This window comes from Opisthocomus hoazin, chromosome 3 (genome assembly GCF_030867145.1).
Source record: "Opisthocomus hoazin isolate bOpiHoa1 chromosome 3, bOpiHoa1.hap1, whole genome shotgun sequence".
NCBI classification, from domain to species: Eukaryota; Metazoa; Chordata; class Aves; order Opisthocomiformes; family Opisthocomidae; genus Opisthocomus; species Opisthocomus hoazin.
This window is the reverse complement of record NC_134416.1, coordinates 23,786,485-23,809,377: the sequence shown is the minus strand read 5'-3', so window position 1 is coordinate 23,809,377 and position 22,893 is coordinate 23,786,485. Positions and strand designations below refer to the sequence as shown.

The following is a 22,893-nucleotide window of genomic DNA, read 5'->3' as shown; positions in this document are numbered from 1 at the left end:
AAGAGACCGAGTGAATCTTTGGATAAGACTGAGATGCTCTAGCTCCATAGGGGCATGTGTTTTGCATCCATCTTTCCTATGGGACTTCAATTTTAAAATGTAAAAATAGGATCAAAAGCTAATCAGCAGTATTTTGGAAACATGTGGAAAAGAAGCCATGGGAGACAGTGTGCTCTCCACTGCAGAGAGCTCCAGGTTGCATTAAGACTCGTTTTTCAAGATGGGGTCTGCACTGTCTGGTACTTTAGAAAGACACGGAGGGTCTATTCTGTGTAAAAGAAATCAAACAGCTTGGTGCTTTTAGCACTGCAGCACAAACCTCTTTGAATTGAGGTAACAGAGGACATAATGGCAGTAGCAAGTTTGTCTTCCTCGTGTTTGCCAGAAACTGAAGATAGAAGACAGAGCAAAGACTATCCATTGGCTTCTGGGCTGGCCAAGAACCTAACTAGAGGGCTCAGATTTTTCCAGACATTTCTGTCTATTTTTCAACCCTCAACTGCCCCAAACCCTTCAGCCTGGTACTTTCCCATCCCTAGCTTCGTACACCTGCTCCTTTCCCTGCAGCCGTCTCTTCTGCAGTGCTCTACATGCCCTGTCAGTCTTCTAGCCCAGCTGAAATCTCCCTCCTGCGTCCTCCTCCTCCCACTTACTTTTGCTGATTTGTTTTTCAGAAGTTTGTAGTCCCAGTCTCCCACCTGGAATTGCTCACTTGCTCTTTGTCTCTCACTTTCACATGTCCGTAGACTGTATCACAAGTGCAGATTGTCCCTTTGATGATCATGAGAGAAGTAATGTAGCATGCGCAGAACTGAGAACACTCACAAGAGCTAGAATACAGAGCAATCAGGTGCTGCGGCTGCAAACCAGCTGGTTTTGAGGTGTAGGGGCATCTGAGCAGAGGTGAACAATGCTTCAGATCTTGCAGTCTGAGGGAGCTTGCAGAAGTGGCAAACATGGGCTGAATTATGTTGCTAAAGCCACCATTGACTTCAATGAAACAAAACTGAGCCAATACTGAGTACTTCACCTGTTCAACTGATATTGATGGTGTGACCTCCATATGACACAAGAACAGGTGCTAAGAGCAGAAAGACATAGGAATGGCTTGACAGATGTGGCAGTATGGATTTAACGTAGAGCCGAAAATCCACCCAACATGCAGAGTAGTCTTGGTTCTCAGCCACAGACAACTTCTTTTTTAGGTTGCAGCAGAACAGCAAACTCTACTCTTTTCCTCTATAATAGGTTCATGGTCCCATGACAACCATTGATTGAAGTCCCTGTTATCTGAATGAATAAAGACTTCTTTAAAGCTTTTCAGTAGCAAGTGTCAGATGTTATTTTCCATCTGATATACTGGAAAACATCAAGCCTTTTTTTCTTTGGGTATTCCAGACGAAGCCTAACTCCTCCATGGACACATGTGGCTCAAGCTGCGAGTGTGCCAGCAATTCGTTTCTAGAAAATGGGGTGCTAGATTAATGCCATGCATTACTGAGGATTGTGCTGAATATCTCTGAGTGGCCTGGTGTCCTGGGTTTGGCCAGGACAGGGTTAATTTTCACCAGAATCCAGGAAGAGGCACAGCCGGGCGGGCTGACCCCACCTGGCCAAACAGAGCCGGGTATTCCATACCATGTGCCGTCACGCTGGGTTCCGGTGGGGGGGGAGCGGGGTGGCAGGAACTCACTCGTGGCTCGGGAGTTCGCGGTGGCGGTCGTGGAGAGCGGCTCTCTGGGTTGTGCGGTTTGTGTTGTGTTTTCTCCTCATCTGTATCGTTGCTGTTACTGTTCCCTTTGTTTTCTGTTCTGTTAAACTGCCCTTATCCCGACCCACCGGTTTCTGCCTCTTTCTTTCCATTCTCCTCCGCACCCTGGCAGGGGGAGGGGCGGCCATGTGGCGCTTTTGTTGCCGGCCGCAGCCAAACCAGAACACCTGGCTATGTCCTCCCTTGCTAAATTGGGACAGACTTGGACAGTAGCAGAACATCATTTATATCCCAGGTACTACTGTCAAGGACCAGTAGCAAAAAGCATTCTGCTGAAAAAAGAGGAAAATGAAGGGTACTCTAAATTTGTTCTTACAAAACAGGCTATTACTGACAAAAGGATATGCTCCTTCACTCTTCTTATCACTGAGGGTCAAAGGAGAAAAGGACTTAAATGTCAGCAAGAGCTGAGCATCTTTGGCTGAGTCCTGGTAAGTTCATTGCTAGTAGGAGTTGAATGTGCTCCTTGCAGTCCCAAAGTACAAGGTCGTGAGAAGCCCTGATCTACTGATTACAGTGTCCAAAGGCAGGGGTAGTTCTGATTGACAGCACTACCACAAAATACTTCACTTGTCATCAGGAGGCAAAATTTGCCTTGGAGTTTCTTACCTTTCCTGTTTGATGGTGTGTAGCCACACAGCATAACTTTTCTCTCTGCTGTTCTGCAAGCAGCAAGCGAAAGCTTTGCAGCACACATGAATGGTTCATTGTAATGACTCAGACGGGGGACAATGGTTGGGATAGATACCTAAATGTGTAAGGATTTTGAGTTTGGAAGTACATTCTCAGCACAATACCATGTCTGTACTGTGTATTTACCTAAGGAAATTAAGCCTAGTGGGAATGACTGATTATGCAAATTAGTCCTTGATAGGACAGGTGAGGCTTTGCAGGTTTACAGAACGGTGTTGTACCTGAATGCTGGGACTCCCACGACTAACTGGCAGGGCAGCTTACTGAGTGTTGCTTAGCTTACTCCCTCTGATTGTCAAGAGTCATGACAGTGATAAAAGGCAATCCTTCTCGGGAAGCTAGTTGTAATTCTTCACAAAATGTTCAGCTCTGGTAAATATTTTCCCTAGATGCTTGACCCCAGTGACAAAGGATATGGAAAAGCCCAAGGTATTTCTTATCTTGATCTTTACAGGTAAGATCAACCTTCAGCCATATCAGGCCCCTCAGACCAGAAGGAAAGTCTAGAGCAAGGAATACTTACCCCCCATGGAGGATGACATGGTTAAACAGCACTTAAACACACTGGACATACTTAAGTCCATAGGACATGATGGGAGGCACCCATGGGTGCTGAGGGTGCTGGCTGGTGTCATTGTGAGGTGACTCTCAATTATCACTGAAAGCTCATGGTGATCGGGAGAGGTTCCTGAGGACTGGAACAAAGTGAATGTTACTCCCATCTTCAGGAAGGGCAAGAAGGAGGATCTGTGAAACTACAGGTTTGTCAGCCGCAGCACAATCTGTGGGAAAGTGATGGAGCAATTTCCTCTGGAAATCATTTCCAAACATAAAGGCCATGAACCTGACTGGAATATTACCTAAACACAGGATAAACTTTTTTACTGTGAGGGTGGTTAAACACTGGAACAGGATGCCCAGAGAAGTTTTGGAGTCTCCATCCTTGGAGATAATCAAAACTCAACTAGATATAGCCCTGAGCTACTCAGAGAAGCAGGGATGGAGTAGATATCTCTGTAAGTGCCTGCCAGCCTCAGCCACTGTGTGATTTGGTGACTTTCACAGAAAGCATTGCAGAAAACATGTTAGACACACACAGCAAAAGCTTACGTTAATTTGTGAATGTGCTGTGCCAGCAGCAGGGTGCCACCTCACAAATATTGTTGCCATTACACTCATACTTTCCACTTGAGTGGACCAAAGCACTGTTTGCTTCTGTGACCATACACCTGCATACCCATGTGCTGAAGGTGAGCTGAATGGCAGGAAAAGGAGATATTTGGTCTGCCCCATCTCCCTAAACCTGGGGTGCCAGTGAAAATGGCACATTCTGCACATTTTTTAAAATTTCTAAACCAAATTCACCTTCATTGCCTCGAATGCATTGAAGTTCATCTCAGTGGCAGAGCAATTCTTATCGCCATCTACAATATTAGGTCTATTCCTTCAGCTGCCCTGTGTTTGAGAAGAGAGAAGAAGTAATACCCATGAAACTGAGGGCCTCTGGTTGTACAGATGAAAAGGCAGGTCTGTCTCTCTGCTGGCATTACACAGAGACATAGCTCGCATGCCCTGCAGACCTTACTTGGTTTCTGTCTTCTCCCATTTCTTTCTGTCTTGTGAGCTGGGAAAGTCTGGGGGTTTGTTTATCTTCAGCTGTCTCCTCTGCAAGTTGTTCAGCTATTCCCTTTGGCCTTTCCATTTACCATAACCCTCAATCACATGACAACATTGGGTTTTTTCCTTCCTTTTTAAAAAAAAAATTCTACAAGTTACAATAAAAAAACAGTATTCCATCCACAATTATTTCTGTTCCTCTTCTTGCCTACCCTCTCCTCACATTTCCTACATTTTATTTTGGCTCTTTTCCCCGGTCTTTGTCATTCAAACTCTTCTTTCCTCTTTTGGTACATTTTCTTCAGCTCCAGTAGATCATTCCTCCCCACACATAAAAGCATGTGTTTTTTCTTTCTGCTGAGAACAAGTGAACTACAGGTACAGTTGAAATTAAGGGGTTTACTTATTCGTTTCTTGGTTTCATGGAAATTTTTAATACCTTTCATGCTACTGGGCATTGCCTCTAACTACCTCTTTAAGGCTTGTCGGAAATATATTCATATACCACCAGCACTCAGAACGAGAGTCTGAGGAGAAGTCTGGATTTGGCTTTTGACTCATTCATCCCTTTCCTTCCCCCAGCTCACAACAAGGCTCAACTTCCTTTTTAAACATCCTTCACTAGTGTAGCAGCTGTTTAATTTACTGTGAAAAATCCCTCAATTGGATCAAATCTGGTTTGCAAAATTAATGAAAGGTTGACCTGATTGTCTTGTGAAGGTAATTCAGAAAGACATGCTAGTGCTCTTTGACCCTCTTGAAGCCCAGTACGAACGAGGCTGTTTGCTTTCAACTGCCGTGTTTATGGAACTCTCCTCACACCACCCTGTACCCCCGAACTTGTCTTGCTTCATAACTAAGCTAAAGGCTTTCTTTCCTCTGTATGCATTTTGTTGCAGCATTTTGTGTGGGCAGCTGGGTGAGCAAAGTCAGAGGACACTGGGTTTACAACTGCTTTCGCCCTGATCCCTGCGCTATCAATGCTGTCACAGCGACTCACTTTGTTTTCATTACAGTTTAAATAGCCCAGAATTGCTTGCCATTAAAGAAGAACTGAACAGGCAAAGCCTTTCCTCTACTTCTGTTTTACATTGCCTGGAATCCAGGTCACCAGGGAGAATGGGGTACTAAAGATCCCAAATTTCTCTCTGGCTGGGGAGAGTGATAAAGACTTGGTTAACAGAGTTTTCTCCTTACTTAAGCAACATATTTGAGTTTTCACCTTTCCATGCAAGAGCAGAGGGGAAACCAGCAGAACCCCTATGAGAAGTGCTAAGCAAAGAAATGTTGTTCTGTGTTTCAGCCTTGACAAAACAGATCCTTGATTCCTCTGTACTGTGGTGTACTGCTTCAGAGAAAAAGGCTTTTAATGCAGCAGTGCCACCTCTCCGAGCAATCAGAGATAGTCTACTCTTACTGAGTGACCAACAGACGGAAGGAAGAATCAAAGAAAGCTAACATTTTTCTTAGCAGGCGCTGGATAAGCCTGAGGAGTGTGGCTAAATGTGATAGGATTCAGACATCTGGGAAAGCAATTGTTCCCTTACTTCCCTGTGAAAGGCTCAAGAAACCGTCCTGCAAAAGTCATCTCTAAATGAGTTTTCCACCCTAGCATGGGGCATTTGTTGGTTTAGGACTACAGTTACAGCACAGCCCCAGCAACAACTTTGTGAGAATGTAACAAGCAAGTGACAGCTGGGATGAAATTGTAGGACAAATTCAGAAGTCTTATCAGGATCTAGAGACTGAGACAGGACTGAGAGAACCCTCAGTGCTCCTTCCAGTGCTCCAGTTCAGGACCTGTGCTGATGTAAATGTGTTTTACAGTCCCATTTAATCCCACATTACCTGTATGCCTACTAGAAAAAAACATCCTACTATGTTTGGCTCTGCAATCACTCATTACTGGTGTCTTGGAATAGGGACCTTGTGCCTAGAGGCAGGATTCATGTATCAGGGCTCACATGTGTCATGGCAAAACGTACTCATAAATTTCACAAACCTGACTTGTGGCACTCAACGACATAAAAACAGAGCAGATGCTTTGGTGTAAATCCCAGTTCACAATATGCAGGTAATTTTTTCCACGACATCTGCACAAGAGTTAAACAGTCATTGGAATTAACAAGTAGGCATTTGTTAGGAACAAAATCCAAAGGATTTCCCCTATAAGGAGTACAATCCATGGACAGAGCAGTATATACCAACCTAGGGATCAGGAACTCTTTGCTAATTGTACAGGGAGAAGCTTCCTCATTTTTAAACTAATAAAAATCTGTAGGAAACCCAAAAATACTATACATTTTTCCACAGATAATATACTTTCATGGTTTGGAGAGCTCAGTTCACAAAATGGGTGTTTATATAACTCATAAATCTACTTGCTGTTATCACACTGTGAAAACATCTGGTTTTAGTAAAATCACTAACTCTGTTCTCTTGGGCTCTCATGATCTGCAGTCTTTTGTATCATTTCGATCTCAGTAGGTGTCCTGAGAGCCCAAATGACTTTTGAAAGTCCTAGGCACGTCCACAGTATCCAAAAGACTGGCAGCCTTTACTCTTGGGTTTGATTTATGTCATAATTGAGTCATTTTGGCCTTGAGCAATGCACTTCAGCCAACACCAGATGTTAAACATCGGGAGCTACGTATATTCAATCACTTGAGTGATTTCAGAGCTTTGAGCATCCATAGTTCTCATAACTGTAAACTTGTTCTATTTACTGTCTCACAGGTATATCATCCAATTGCAAGGGTCTGTTAAAACCTGCAGCCTCAGATGAAAGACTGCACACAACTATAAGTTATTGTTAAAAGTAGAAACAGGTCCTTTCCCCCCCTCCCTGCTTTTTCCTCTACTCTTCCTAAATTTCTGCTCTTCTTCCAAAGTAGCAAAAGATTAATTAAAAATAATAGATTCGTAGCTGACGTGCACTCTTGACGAGGCAAAACATAGGAAAAGACAGGCATCCTTCATACCAGAAAGTTCCAGTTCTGAGAGGCAAAGACAGACTAGGTGGAAGGCAGCTGCAGAGTAGACATCTGCACCGTAGTTAGACACGCTGTGTTCTCTTTGTAGTCAATGGAGACAAACTCGCATTGCAAGAAAACTGCTCATTTCATCCCAAAGCAGAACAACTCTGGACAGGTTCATCTAGCCTGTTTTTTATTTTGATGCAGAGATGAACAATGTTCCAAAAGCACCTTTCTCGCTCTTGATTGCAGAGGGAGACTAGACAACAAACTGATGCAGACCGTTGCAGTACAAAAGTCTACATTGAATAGTGAACACCATTCTCTTTAATAGTCGTTGTAATAGTGCTGTATGCCTGGTTCTGCTGTTCTACCACCCCAAAGACAACCTGAGAAATGGGAACTCGTGTTAGCTCTTCCTGAACATCCCCATGATTATCCTCCATCGTCTTACAAAGAACAATTCTCCTTTGCTATTTAGAAACACAAGAACTAAGGACCTAGTAGGAGTTTGTTTCTCATAGAAGCTCATACATCACTGTATATGCCTATGAATATAGCAAGAACTACAAGTCTGCCTTCCACTGTCAAATTAAAAATTACAATAACTATCATATGCTCTCTGTGTCTGTCTTAAAATATGAAAGTCTTTCTGTGCCTGCTTAGCCCATGGGTTACACAGAGGTACAGGCTATACTGTTTCTACATACAGGACAATAAACTCACGGTGTTTTTGTGTTGGCCTCATTTCTCTCTTAAATATTCCCCAGTGTCAGTTGCTTAAAAAGAAGGGCTATCACATGTGAAAATCCAACTTTAAACAACATTCTAGGTTTCCGAGGCAAAACCTGTCCAGGCATGGTGACAGAGTCATGCTTCTAAGAATACAATTACCTCGCAAATGGGAAATCAGATAAATTGAGCAAATGAGATTTTTTTTCTTAAAGTAGGAATCCTATCCTACAAAAAAACACAAAGTATTAGTTACACCAGGAAAAAACCTCACATTTTCAGTAAAAAAAAGTTTTTTTAAATTAATGCATCATGCTTTTGCTCTGGTGGTTCCATTTCATAAGCCTTCAAGTTACAGGTGTGTGTCTCTCCATAAAGCCAGAACACAAAACAGTATTGTAGGTGAGTTCATGGCTATGGTTAGCATAGGTTTGCCTAGGGTGTAACAAAGGAAACACTTGAACACACCAATAAATGCTTGGCTGTGCAGCTGGCAGGGACAAAACGTATACACAACTTTAAAGACAGGGACAGGGAGATGTAGTATCAGCTCTAAAATACTAACAGTTCCCCTGAATCAGCATTTTTTAGTACCTGACCCCTTCCAAGAAGGGAAAAACAAAAAATCAAATTCAGCATCTGCTATCAGAATTCTCTGCATTGCTAAACAAAACAGAGATCTTCCTAACACATGAAATTAGAGAATTAGGATGCATCTCCTGTGACATAACAGAGCAAGAATGTAGAAAATGTGCTTAAAGGCCATTGCTCATTTCTTTGACTTTTATAGATTAACTGATACCTTCTAAAGATAAATATTAAGAAACTTACCTACTTTTAAGAACCTACAGATCTGTTGCCACATTATAATTGTAGTTATTATTTTAGTATTACTCCATTTTCTAAACAGAATAATCCTTATTTAATAACAAAATTCCTTTTAAAGAGAAATCGCAATGACAACTTTCATGCTGAAGCCCAGTATAATGTTTATTGGTTACTGTCATTTCACGTTGGCTCTTGAGAAGTTGATTGTGGACTGATTGTTGGACCCAGAATGCACTGCTTTGGAGGGGACAGCAGGGTCATTTTCATTTGCTTTTATCTGCAGAGAAGAAAAAGACAATATGATATAATCTTTCAAAAGAAAATCTCTGCTTTGCAATTTGTCACTCAGAGAGGTAATAATGGAGAAAGAGTGGTAGGAGCTAGAAAGAATGATTATTGCTCCCTCACTCTATTGCAGCTTTAGCCTTTAGTCCTCTCTATTACAAAAGCTTTCTCCTTTATGACAGAGGAAAACAAATAGCATGATGCACTCTGTTGCTGCTACTGATGCCCTGGATGAGGTTCACTGTGAGGGAGCTTTAAAGGAATGATACAATGAAATGTGGAAAAGCAAATTTCACCCTCCCACCATTGCAGGTTTGTTCCTGCCCTCATATTAATTAGCACTAAGAACAGACCCATTTTATGTGAGGTGCAAACTGGAGCTTTACATCCAGCTGTTGGGAAATAATTTCTCAAACTAGCTGATCTCATTGTTGCTGCACATATGCACCCAAAAAATCAGCCTGGATTTTGTCATGTTTACTGCCACTCACTGTCCTCCTGACCCACACTAATGAACTAACCTGCTATAGTAGACAACATTTCAGCTGCAGCTGGCATACAACAGCATAATCTCTCAATTGTGCTTGCTGAAGGTCTTACCTAGTTCTTTTACTGTTTCCGGAATTGTTTCTTCTGCTTGTTAAACAGTTGAAGAGTGAGGTGTCCTTCTCCCCAGCTACCTTATCCCACCCATATGTTGCACTGCACTGATCCTTACTAGGTTCTTCTGTGAGACAGTTCAACTCACTAACCCAACAGAAAACCAACCCAGAAAAACGAAGCTTATTGTTTTCTGCTGGCTAAGCAAGTAAATCAGCTCACAGAAAGCTCTGCCGAGCACCAGAGTGCATACAGGTGCAGCAGTGTCAATAACCCAGCTACGCGCTGTGGGAAGGGGAGACGTCGGGTGTTACTCCCCTGCTAGCAGCACTGAGCCTTACAGCAGCTCGACTATCCATTAGACCACTGCCGGCATTGACGGCAGCACCTCTGCTGCACGAAGACAGCTGTTGTCCTTGAAAACCAGATCTATCAGCTTAACCCAAACAGCATAATTGGTGGAAAGTTATTGTCTGTAACAGAGGAACACTAAAGAATTTAATTTTCCGCATCAAGCTGTTTTGGTTTCTTTTTCTCTGTAAATTTGCGAAATATTTATGCTTTGATTGTACTCCTGGTGCTAACTGAACGCAGATTTTCTACGGACCTTCATACCCATGTCTCAGTCTAGCAGGAAAACTCTATTTGCTTCTCTCAAATGAACTTTTTAACCGAGGCTCCAATCAGAAAGGGGTCCTCCGCACCTGGGCTGCCACACATTTTCATCAAATTTAAAGATACCAAGACAACTCAGCCTCTGAGAGGGCTTATTCCAGACAAGACTGTCATAGGCTAGATGGCCTGCTGCACTTCTGTTTTCCTGAAATTTCAGAGAAGCATTAATTAAAGTAGTTTTCACTAATCAAAAGAGACAGTTACCTGCAAGAGCCAAAACTGGGGAATGAGCCTAATATTTTGGGGGGATGGATGTTGCTGAGACCACGTCTGTATATGGTGCTCTCTTCACAGGAACAGGCTGACAGACCTGCAATGAAGTATTTCAAATCTTACAGTATAATTTGTCTTCCCCTTTCAATTGCTGATGGTACACAATGAAAATAGCAGTTCTATGATAACCCAGCTTTGTCTGTTATGCATCCCAACACTTTTATCAAACCTCTCTCTTGAAAAGATCCCTTACACTGGGATTAAACTGTTCAGTTCTCAGCTTTCATCAGGAGCATTCAATAGCTGCATCATGTTCTCTGACAGGAAAAAGAACGCCCCAGGCTTTTGCTGTATAATGCCAGTACAAAACTGGTTTCAATAGCTAGTTTCTATTACCATTACCTGGCATTAATGTTGCATTAGAAGTCAAAGGGATCAACACTGCACAACAAAGAAAGTGCATTAATAATAAGCAGCCGTCATTAACAAAGTACCAAATATCTTCAATGTCCAGTGGATTAAATAGACACACAGGCACATACAACTTTGTACATGACACTGAAGATAGATCCAAAGAACTATGATTTATAAAAGGAACACTAAAAAGAGAATCTCTCTAGATTAAAAATGCAGAATGAGTCTACTGTAGGTGAGCAGTTCTCACTAGTCTGTGAGACAATCTTATCTGCAGACAGCCGTGGAATTGCATGACCTTTGGAGCAATTGTTTAAATTCAGTTAAATGTTCAGAGGAAAGGGAAGATCTTTTCTGTGGACAAATTCGCAGCTAGGACTGCTGGTTCACTTTTCTAGTAGATCTTGGAAGTATAGGCACAGATTACTTTCTTTGCCCTTCCTTTCCCCTAGAAACATTAACCTTCATTCACATTGAAAAGGTGAATAGAATATATAAAATTTGTGGACAGATTTAAATAATTAATCTGGTTTCAAAAAAAAAAAAGCAAAGTAGAAACAGGATAGTTAGGTGCTAACATAATACAACTGAAAATATCTGTAGTTTATCTAATTTACACTGATTCGTAATGGTCCAAAAAAAAAATTGGGTTCCTTTATGTTTGGAAAACCCTGAAATGCAATAATCTGTTTCCTGTTCTTAGTTCCTACGGAAAAAACTGTGTGCTCATGAGGGGACTTAGTGCCTATCCACTGTATTATGTGTATCAATTTGCAGATAGCCCAACAGATGCTGTGAAGGCATGGTCTTTGGAGGAAAGCCTCACTCAGCCACTTCTACATGCCTTTCTCAGTCCATCAAGACAACAGCAGGAAGAAATACACAGAATTATCTTGGAAGCATTTCAATGGGCCATATCTCACATAGATGCTAGTCTGATTCAACTTTTAGATCCTGCAGTGAATCCCACTGATTTAGGTTGTGGTTTTCAAATACACTTAGTCTGGGTGCTTTTGAAAATCCTACCCACAGTAGGTAACACTAAGGACTCAAAAGCATTCTTCTCAAATGCTTGTATAGTAGATAGGCACTGAAATTCAACCTTCATGTATTTTGCAATATTTCTCTTTAAAAAAAAATGTAAAACTAGAGCTTGAATAGGGCTATCTTGCTTGATCCAGCAGTGTACTTTGCACGTGTTCAGCTTTTAACACATTCTTGCTGGAACAGAGCCAAGCATTTAATATTCTACAGGGTTTAGCTCCAAATATCTGATCCATGAAAGAGTTAGGAAAGTATTGATCTCTACCTCAGAATAAGATTTCTCCCTGCATATGATGTTAAGCCTCTCTGATTTTCAGTCAAATCATTGATGAAATCTAGCAGTTAGTCAGATTACCCATGATTAAAACATCCATTTTTATTGCAGGTGGGACGTGTTTATTTTAAAAAGTACCCAGTCTTAGTCTACAAGCTGTAAAGACTACCCTAAGAGCAGGAACTTGTCTATGATACTTTTCTGTAAGACAAAGAGCAACAAAAATTGAGTCCTTAGTTTCGTTTCCTCCCACCTTGGCCGATTTTGATTAGTAAGGGAAATTACCACTGAATCCCCAAACCTCTGTTCCCAAGAGCTAGTTATCCTCATGTTGTACAAAGCATTATAGAGATTTATTAGTTTAATTAACCTGCTCCCGCTGCCTGACGCGTTTGTAGACATATGGAGGGAATGGTGGACGGGAGACATATTTGCCTTCTCCTGCTGTGACATTGAAAACTCTGCCTTCATAAACCACTTTGCCTCTTGAAACTGTTGCAACTGGTACTCCATGGCAGATCATTCCTTCAAATATATTGAAGTTGTTGGCCTGGTGATGTGTCTTTGCAGATATTGTCCTATGTTTACAAAACAAAACAACACCCAAAATGACTATGATTCTTGCATTTTATTTCATTACAAAATTTTGAGAAATTAATAAAGGAAGAAAATTTAGCAGCATTATTAAACTACGACATTGTACAGTACATCATGGAACAGCTGCAAAAATAGGATAGAGCATTAACATTTCATTGAACCATAATTGCATTTCAAAAGAATGAAGAGGGAGTCAAAAGACTTTGCAGCCTAGAAATGCAAAATTTTCCACTAGAAAGAGATTAGTGGAAAAAAAGTCAGGTTGTATTTTTTTATTTGGATAACATGATTTCATTCTGCCTTTTCCAGAAAATATCTGTGCATGATAAGGTCAGAAAAAGCTCTGACCTTTTAGCTAGAATGACTTGCAATTTCAGGTTTGAAAAGTATGGCTGCAATGTTTCAAAGATTGAGACTGACAAATAAAGACTATTTCACTGAAAAGTCAGTAGATGATAATGAATTTTGGTAACTCTTAATTTGGGCTGGACTGATCCAGTGACTGACATATATATATATATAAAATATAATAAATAATAATGACAACACCACACTTCTACATACCTTTTCTCCAAATATATTAACCAAATTATAATTTTAGACCTCAGCCTCAGTACTCATTTGAGCTATGGTACTATTGTTGTGTTTACGCGTAGACCTTATTCTTTATGATCATCATTTTTCTACCCAATTTCTCCAACCTTAACTGGCTATATTAAAGGAAGAGCCCATGCTAGAGCTGACATTAGCATCTGGAAGTGCAGGCTGTTTATACTTCCTTTATTGTCTATTTTCCCTACTGAGCTACTTACTATCTACTGTATCTAAAATGGGTCACAAGATTTTGAATTTTAATTAATTATTTTATTAACTTCCTGTTTCCAATCTGCAGATTTGTATTTTTATATATAATTTAGAGTGTTTATATTTTTATTGTCCTCATTTTATAGTATTGGGCATGTGCAAACCTCATGAATTTCAACATGGCCAAGTGCAAGGTCCTACACATGGGTCAGGGCAATGCCAAGCACAAATAGAGGCTGGGCAGAGAACGGATTGAGAGCAGCCCTGAGAATAAGGACTTGGAGGTGATGGTTGACGAGAAGCTCGACATGAGCCAACAATGTGCTCCTGCAGCCTGGAAGGCCAACTGTAACCTGGGCTGCATCCAAAGCAGTGTGGCCAGCAGGTCGAGGCAGGGGATTCTGCCCCTCTGTTCCGCCCTCCTGAGACCCCACCTGGAGTCCTGCATCCAGTTCTGGAGCCCTCAGCACAGGAAAGACATGGACCTGTTGGAGCAGATCCAGAGGAGGGCCATGAAGGTGATCAGAGGCCTGGAGCACCTCTCCTGTGAGAAAAGGCTGAGAGAGTTGAGGCTGTTCAGTCTGGGGAAGCGAAGGCTTCGTGGAGAACTTAGAGCAGCCTTTCAGTACCTGAAGGGGGCCTATAGGAAAGCTGGAGAGGGACTTTTTACAAGGGCATGGAGTGATAGGACAAGGGGTAATGGCTTTAAATTAAAAGAGGGTAGGTTTAGATTAGATATAAGAAGTTCTTTACTATGAGGGTGGTGAGGCACTGGAGCAGGTTGCCCAGAGAAGCTGTGGCTGCCCCTCCCTGAAGTGTTGAAGCCCAGGCTGGATGGAGCTTTGTGCAACCTGGTCTAGTGGAAGGTGTCCCTGCCCATGGCAGGGGGGTTGGAACTAGATGATCTTTAAAGTCCCTTCCAACCCAAACCATTCTATGGTTCTATGATCTGCAATTTCTGAAAAGAAGGAAGCTTCATGCTTTTGCTATCAGTCAGAAGTTTCCAGAATGGGTGCTCACACAATCAAAAACCTATCATGCATTCACATTATTCCAGAGACTCGATCTTTTGCAAAAGAATTATAAAAGTCAAAAGTAATATGAAATATTAATAGATTAAAATATCGATTTATTTGGAATTTTCTAAAACTTTACTTAACATCCTTCTCAAAACAAGAAAACCACAACAAAATCTACATCCTTCTTGAAGTATAGTCATTTTCAAAATTAATCACATATCAAATATTTCAAATGATTACTTATACCTAGGAAAAAAGAATTTGTGGAAGGATACTTAGTTTTCCTTTCATTCTGTTTTTTTCTTTCTTTCTGTTGAACTAAGAGTAATTGGTTCTACTAAGGGCTATATTTAAATCTTGGTGGTAGATTACTGTTCAAAGGCTGTACATATAGAAATACTCTCTATGACCAGTCTGCCCATAGGAATAAAAACTTTTCCTTATTCAACGCACCTTGGACGGAAAACTTGTGCATGCCTGCTCACCAGTATCAGCATCGTCTTGTAGATTCACAGTGGAAAGAGTGAGCAATGGAAGTCAGACCTCTCTTGCATTCACCGGTCCTATGAATGCTGTCGAACAACTTTATCGATGGGTGTTATAATAGCCCTACAAAGAGTTTGTGAACATATTCCTCTAGCTTATTGTATTACCCTTATGGGTGCAGTTGCTAGAACAGTAAGAACAACTGTAATATAATTATCTTTAGCATTCTCTGGGTATAAATAATATCTATTTGCACAATAGCACGGGGACACAAAAAGAAAAATGGAAAAGGTAATTTGCGAAAATGAACAGAAACATAAGACAACTCTTCAACTCATCTTATGAGATGTTTAAATGTGCTAGAGCAGGATTACTCGGGATAAACACACCTCAGAGGTAAATACATCCTCCATAAAAAGATACAAAATGAACAGAAGTTAGCACACTTAAAAGTAATATCTATTTGTACAGATAAACTTTACAATATGACAAAACACATTTATCAGAGCTCATCTCAACAACAAACTTGTATAGAATTCATTTATAACTCTGCTATTGAAACAAGCCTTAGATCACACTGCCCTTTTTGAAGGTGAAGCACATTGTCACTGATGGAGATCACCAAAATTTGTCTGTGTTGAGATTTAAACCTTTGACATTATCGATGGCAATGAAAGTGTCAGGTAGCAAGTGAGCAACCAATCAAAACAGAACTAGATGGTATGGGTGCTTGGGTCTGAAGCTCACATCTCAGCAACAGACTGTTTACTGCTATATCAGCTATTTCAGTGGCAGGTCGCTTGCTGGGAATCTTAGCGAAATTCCAGTGTTTGCTCCAAATGTCTGAAAACTGTTGACCACTCAGCTGATGGCAAGAATGGCTGTAACCCACTTATAATCAAAGAAACCAAGACTGCCACTTGTAGTAGTATAACGTACAGTCATCTCCAGCATCCTGAGTGATGTCTGACGTAAAGGATTACTCCACATGAGAAAGCATATTCTGACTCCAGGTTTCAAAGACCTGAATTAGAGTTTTGTTGTAAAATTTGTAAAATTCTCTAATTCTCTTTCTAAATTACAGCAACTCTTGTTTAAGACAGCCCTTTCTTAAATGGAGACTGAGGTCAGAATGATTACTTCAACATTTAAAATGACATTCTCCTCTGCAAAGAGGATGCTGCAAAGACATCAAGCCCTGTTTCGTTCCTACTTACATCAGTATTTCCATGTAATTCACTTCAGCTGCTTTAGATACACCTGTCTTGCAAAGAGGTTTTAGGCTATCAATATAGAAAATGATATTTCTCTAGTACCAAATAGGAAGACTGCTTCTGAAATTGTCTTTTTTCAATCCAGTGCTTCTGTCCAACTAATTTACAGTCAAACAGCAATTATTGTAGTGTAACAGCAATTACCAGATTTTCTCTGACTGTGTGAGGATTCAGTGACTAATAATCCTGTACTTACTTATGCTTTATGTGAGAAAGGGCTTTACTGCCTCTCCTAGCATATTTTATCTAAATAAACTACAAACTGAAGTTTCATATTTAGAAAAAAGCATCAGATTAGACCAATGCAGCAAGCTGTAGGATGAAATTAAAGACTGTACAGGTGGTCAACTCAAAAGTTATGCCCTGAAGCTTTGTTAAGGAGTTAGAGGTACCAGTTTTCATTTCAAGTCAAACACAAACCAGAAGCATCAGAAACATGTCTACGTCTCAGTCAGAGCCTGAAATACTAAATAGTGAGTTACAGTCAGGCAGAAGGGGGAACTGGATGAAGGGAAACCATTAGACATTTGCAGTGATCTTCTACTTGTCATAATGAAGATACATCAGCCCAGTGAAGGTGGATGTCAGACTAGAGTGACTCTAGAACCTAAACTTTGACTGCTGTGAGGATTCTTACTTTAATTTTCAAAAGGGGCACAAGAAAATGAAAAAATTAATTACTTTCAGTAGAAATTGAATGCATATGTCTTTTTAAAAAATTCCAGGTACAGGAATATGAAGGAATTCTGTAGTCAACAGCCCTTAGGCAAGAATAGCTGTTCAAAACCTCAGTAAAGGGAGGACATCTATTTTATAATTACTTAATTAATTTAAAGTATAGTAATAAAGGCAGCTAAAATGACCCCAGTCTGTTGTTGAAAATTGCTTCGTTGACAGCTGCCATAGAAAACCAACTTATGTAAGAGTGAGTATTTGAGCTGTAAGCAACTTCTCTCAGTGCTTACAGTGCAGTATCTCTAAGCTTTTCAGAGCTAGGGGTAGGTAAGAAATGCCAGTTTGCTGAGGATAGTATCAGCGTTTGTGAGTTGTCTCTTCACATTATTTTCAGATGCCTTTGAACTCTCCATATTCTTAACCCACTTTTCTAAAATCTAGAAAAAAATAAATCAATGGTTCACCTTTCTGTGTCATCTTGAGACACCATTCATTTATGACAATAATTAAGTTGAACTTTTTTAATGTTTAAAAGTCAGTTTTCTTAAAAAGAAAAGCAAAGGAGGGAGTACAAAGAGAAGAAAAAGAAGATAGAGAAAGTCTTAAAATTCATGTGCAAAAATTCTACCTATAAACCTATAACATGGATTAAAACCACCACACCGTATTTTACATTAAGGAACTGCAGTAACTGCACAAGAAAATATATGCAAGCAGCTATTCATAAAGTTGTATTCCTAGCCTCTTAAAAATTTCTTTAAATAAGCACTGCCTTTGAGTAGCTATATGAAGTGAGGAGATTTGTGGATAAAATAACAGATGCAAGAAGAGGTAGGAAGTTAATGTTCAGGAGCTCCAAGTCAAAGTGACTTATTGAGGGATGAGATCTTTATTTCATGCAATCGCGTCTCCTAAAATTCATCATTTTAAGATGGGTAGAGAATGACAACAAAATTATTTTCCTGATTATGATAAGTAATTCATTTGTCAACAATGCCATCAGTCTGGTCCTATCCATCACTCCAAGCTGATACAGGAGGGAAGTGAAAAATGGCTAACTGTATAGTGGGCAGGAGGGAATGAGTAATGAGAAATTAAGCTTGCAGAAAAGCATAAAAAGAGAGGAAAATACAAATGAGTCTATTCAATGACTAAAGAAGATCTTGAAGTGATTACTGAGGAGAAAAAGGCAAGGTTATATCAGGAGAAAATAAGAAAGATTTTTTTTTTGTAACATTTCTATGATTCAGTTATCTAAAGAGAGTAGCTGACATTTTGCGAGACAGCAAGTTACTAGGGAAACGTACATTATACTGTCTCAGAGAGGCTTGCTTTGTTACAGTTCACAGAATCACAGAGTCATTGTGGTTGGAAAGCATCTCTGGAGATCATCTATTCCAAGCCCTCTGCTCTGATTGGGGTCAGTCAATGTAGGTTCCTCAGGGCCATGTCCAGTTGGGTTTTAAGTACCTCCAAAGATGGAGACTCCACTGTCTCTTCAGGCAACCTGTGACAGTGTTTGATCACCCTCACAGAAAGAAAAAAAAAAAAAAAATCTTTCTTATGTTTAAATGGAATTTCCTGTATTTTAATTAGTGCCTCTTGTTTCTTTCTCTATGACCCCTTAATTTGAGATAACAGGTCTTTGACAGGAACTCTGATTCTAGTGAATTAGTGTACATTCATGCATGCATAGTCTTGCACTTGTGCAATAGAGTATGGGGCTATTGAAAATGCCAGAACATACTTGTCCTATGCATACACATTTGTATGCCACATTATTTCATTTTGCCTCATTGTGTCTAGATGCAGTTATCCATATATTCAGTATTCAAAATTATGCTCTTTCATCAAAAGAGTAAGACAGTTGCAGCATCATTTATTCTAACCATTTGCTAACATCTTAGTTTCTCCCTCTTTCACGGTATGAAAAATTACAGGCAGTTGCTTGGCAAAGAGTGCTTAAGTGTTGTAACTCGTCCCCACTTAAGCCTCTGAGGCTGAAGACTTGACTACAAATGAGACAGACATAAGCTGCAGATTTTGATTCTAACAGATGCAAAAGATCTCTCCATAAACATGCCTACATTCAAACAAAGGCTTTGAGGGAACATACACCAACAGATTGGGGCACTCTGACTTCTCACTGATTTGCATCCAGTGACAGTTTCCTCTAAAATACATAAACAACACTGGAAATAGGGGCTAGAAACTACATCTTCCGTAGTCATGTCATAGCAGGTAGATTACAGAGTAACTTGTCCTTTTCCTCTCTCCCCTCCTCACCTCGGGACTCCTGCCTTTTCTGCTAACCAGGGACCCTGCTCCCACAGCTGCGCACCGGGGGCTGCAGCATCGCTGCCGTGCTCAGGGCTGAGCCCAGCTCCAGCAGCACATGCAGGGCACATGCTGGGCCTCCCAAAGAGAGCTACTCCAGTGGAGCCCAAGGAGGAGGGGCGAGGAACTGCTACCCGCACAGCTAGCTCTGCCTCTGTGTTCCAAAGTAGCTCACTTTTAGGCTATATTTGGTGAGTGGAAAAAACCTGGTGGGTGAGGCTTCCCAGACTGCATGTTGTTAGAATGAAGTGGCTGGACTTAGAAAGCTAAACTCCATTCAAGACAATTTTTTATCCCTATGAATGTTTTATCTTGCCTTTGGGGCCTGATCCAGGGTTTATTTGCAAGGCTTTGACAGGCTACAGTGAGTTTATTGAGCCCTAATATCTGCCAGCCTGCTGAACGTCTCTTATGATATCTTTAACACCTTCTGCTCCTATTTTACAAGGGATGCTCAGCTCTTTCCATGGTCTGAATTGGGTACTGCAGTATTTAGATTCCTTGCTGAGCGTTTCTGAAACAAGCCCTAGAGATTTGGTATTCTTGCTTGCTTTCAAATAGGTAAAGGCATCAGCTATAGAGGACACTGACTTGCTGACAGGTGACGTTTCCATGCTTTCTATGTCCTCTCCTTCTCGAACAGTCTTTACAGTTGCTTTTGTTTCACAGACTTGGGCTGTTATATTATTTGTGTGCAGCTGAAAGAAGTTGGTGAACATTCTTGATCAAAGTTCAAATTCAAATAATACAGTGCAGTGAGTACACACCTGCTGCCTATAAGCGTTTTTCCAAGGATTTCTCACAAAACAATCCTGTATGCAAAGGCTGTAATTGAGATGCTGAGGGTGTTGAGGTCTGCAAGATGATGTTTGGTAGCACATGGCTGCAACAAACCAACAAGTCTCTCTTGTATTTGTGTGTACTTTAATTAATATGCAATAAGTATAAGCTGAGAAATAGACCTAACCTGGCAGAAGTCACAACCCATCTTTTCTAATGCAGTTTATAATGAATTTATACACTTAATGTGTTTCTTCCCAATACTACTTGCTTTCATGCAGACCCGCTAAAACCAGTATTTAGAAGCCTTTAAATACAGTAGCAAATCTGATATCTGTATGTATATTCTACAGAAATTATCAGAAAATGCTACAGAAGTAGGCAAGTCAACGAAGCTGACCTGTAGAAGGAAAGCCTCAGCTAAAGTGGCAGAGTGCTGGAAATGGAACCTTGAACTGCAATTGCTCCCAGCTTGCAAAGCTATCACGTTGAGCTCACTAGGCTTTTGCAACATAGAAAGAGCAAATCCTGAATGCCCAGATAGCACCCAACTTGTTGCTATAGTGCAATGATGTAGGAGGGGAAATGCAGCCGATTTTGTAGGGATGTATGTTTTTACATTTTGAAGAGTTTCACTACCTTTCAGAATGACTTCGGAAACTTCCCTGTAGACTTTCTCCGACAGATTGTGATAATACCAGTTCCCCTCAGCAATACTTCAGCAACTGTCTAACTCTTCAGGCTAGTATCAGTCAGTATTTTAAGACTACAGCAACACAGCATCAAATCAGAACTAGAAAATTGCATTTTCCTCTTACAAGATCTAGATTTACAAACAAGAAAAAAAGTCGTGCTCAAAAGAGGAAGGACTTTGCAAGAAAGAGGAACAAGCCTATTGTGAAACTGAAAATCACTCCCCAGAGTCAACAAAAGCAGGAGGCTGAACCTTGTGTAATAGTTTAAATGGTTGAAGTCCATCAGCTAGATCCCTTTCTTCTGCTGGGCTGTTTGTGCCCTCTTCAGGATTTCTAGTGAAATGAATAGACAAGCACTAGTGAGAGTTATTTATACTTGCTCATGTAGTTCACACAATTGTACCTGCAGAGAGGCTTGTTCCCAGCAGAGCCAAAGGGATAAACAATGGTAACAGTACCAGATCAGGAAAAAAGTATTGATTGAACTTAAAATCAGCTTGCTTAGTAAGAAAAGACAGTTTAATATTTGAAAAAATATTTGAAGAAAAATTGCCCCTTCACAGCTTCCGTGGGCAAAAAGGCAATTAGAGTACTCATCAGAGAGTGAAGGAAGGCAGAATAAATGTTAGGGAGGCAAAAAGATAAATAATTTCAGGAGCTGACAAAGCACCTTGATGACAGTGTCAGAACTCTGCTATCCTTCTAGATTCATTTGTCCCCAGGCAGAGAGGAAGCGAGCTCAGAAAAGAATGTTTCAGGGTTTTTTTTAATCAGAGTTCATAGCTCCACTGTTCTGAAATAGTTCACTGCTAATATCTCAAAATATGCTTGCTCAGCATGCCAGAAGGCATCATGCACACAAAAATCTCTCTGACCCAGCACTGGGCAGGCTTCTATGTTTATTGGGGTTGACACTCCTAAAACTTCTTTTGCTGGTGCTGCCAGTTTTCTGTGGGACTTCTGAATAGCTACCTCCATGTCCTCAAGCTTTGCAGCTTAAAACACAGAATGCTTTTCCTTGCACTCACACATTTTTCATACTCATGAATATACTGAAATGACTGAGAATTACATTATCAAATATTCAAAAACTAGGAGATCGTTCAAAAAACTTTGTTTGTGTAAAGTACATCTAGGATTAGGGCTTTTTTTCCTCTGTTTGGCTTCCAAAATCAGATTTGCCCAGTTATGTTTCAAAATTTCCCTCTACCATGAGGGAGCTTTCAATTCTTTTATTAAGAAACAAAGGCTGAAAATCTAATGCCATCAGAGTTACGACAGGTCAGGGTTTAGCAACACCAAACATGGTGATACCTTGATGAAAGTTGGCCATACTGCCATCATGCCCAACACCCAACAAAGCTCATCTAGGGTTAGCAAATGCTATGTTCTGTGGATTTACTATTTGGATGACACTGATGAAGAGATTTCAAGGAGGGTCAATGTGTGCCTTGAGGGCAGTTTTATGCTCACACTGCTCACCAGAGCTGAGCCCAAGACAAAAGCACCTCTCCCAGCACACTTCCTGACCTCCTGCTGCTGCTGCTATGTGCAGGGCTTGATGTGGTCAGATGCAAGACTCAGCTGTTAAAGTGCCTGCAGATTTAAGCCAACCTGCTCAGCACTTGAACAGTGGAGATGTACTCACACAGCCCACAGGCTGCTCAGCTGAGAAAGACAACTCCCCAGTTGACCTGGCTCTCTGACAGCCGATTGCCAGACCATTTCCAGGCAGTTTAAACAAGAGCAGGGTGAGCACGGGAGACAGAGCAAGACTCAAGATGTTTATTTCTTGAGATGTTTATAGTTGCCTTAGTATGGAGCTGACTGATGGTGTGAATATACCTGAAGACAGGAAATCAGCTGTAATGCACAGCATTCTGTGTGAGCTGAGGCTCCCAGAAAGATAATGCATGCCCTTTACAGCAAAAATGTAGCGTGGCATCAAGTCATGCAGGGTGAAACATGAGCACACCTTTTGCGCATCTGTCGGTGTGACAAGCTCTTTTCTAGCAGACTTACTGTGCACAAAATCAGAAAACTCCTTAACTAAAAGCATAAGGATGTACAACTTGAGCTTCAGAACTAAGCTCACTTCTGGCTCT

At 40.8% G+C, this 22,893-nt stretch overlaps 1 protein-coding gene across 3 annotated transcripts in view; it reads right to left on the bottom strand.

Moving 5' to 3' along the window:
• Positions 1 to 8,482: 8,482 nt before the first annotated feature.
• Positions 8,483 to 22,893, bottom strand: part of DPYS (dihydropyrimidinase) — a 33,671-nt gene continuing 19,260 nt past the window's right edge. The window contains exons 8-10 of one of the 3 annotated variants that reach the window (XM_009937520.2): positions 12,492 to 12,699; positions 10,381 to 10,486; positions 8,483 to 8,893 (exon numbers count right to left, since the gene is read on the bottom strand). In XM_009937520.2, coding sequence (XP_009935822.1) covers positions 10,409 to 10,486; positions 12,492 to 12,699 — 286 coding nt within the window. In that variant the 3' untranslated portion in view covers positions 8,483 to 8,893; positions 10,381 to 10,408. The other 2 variants (XM_075415698.1, XM_075415699.1) reach the window with 2 other exon arrangements.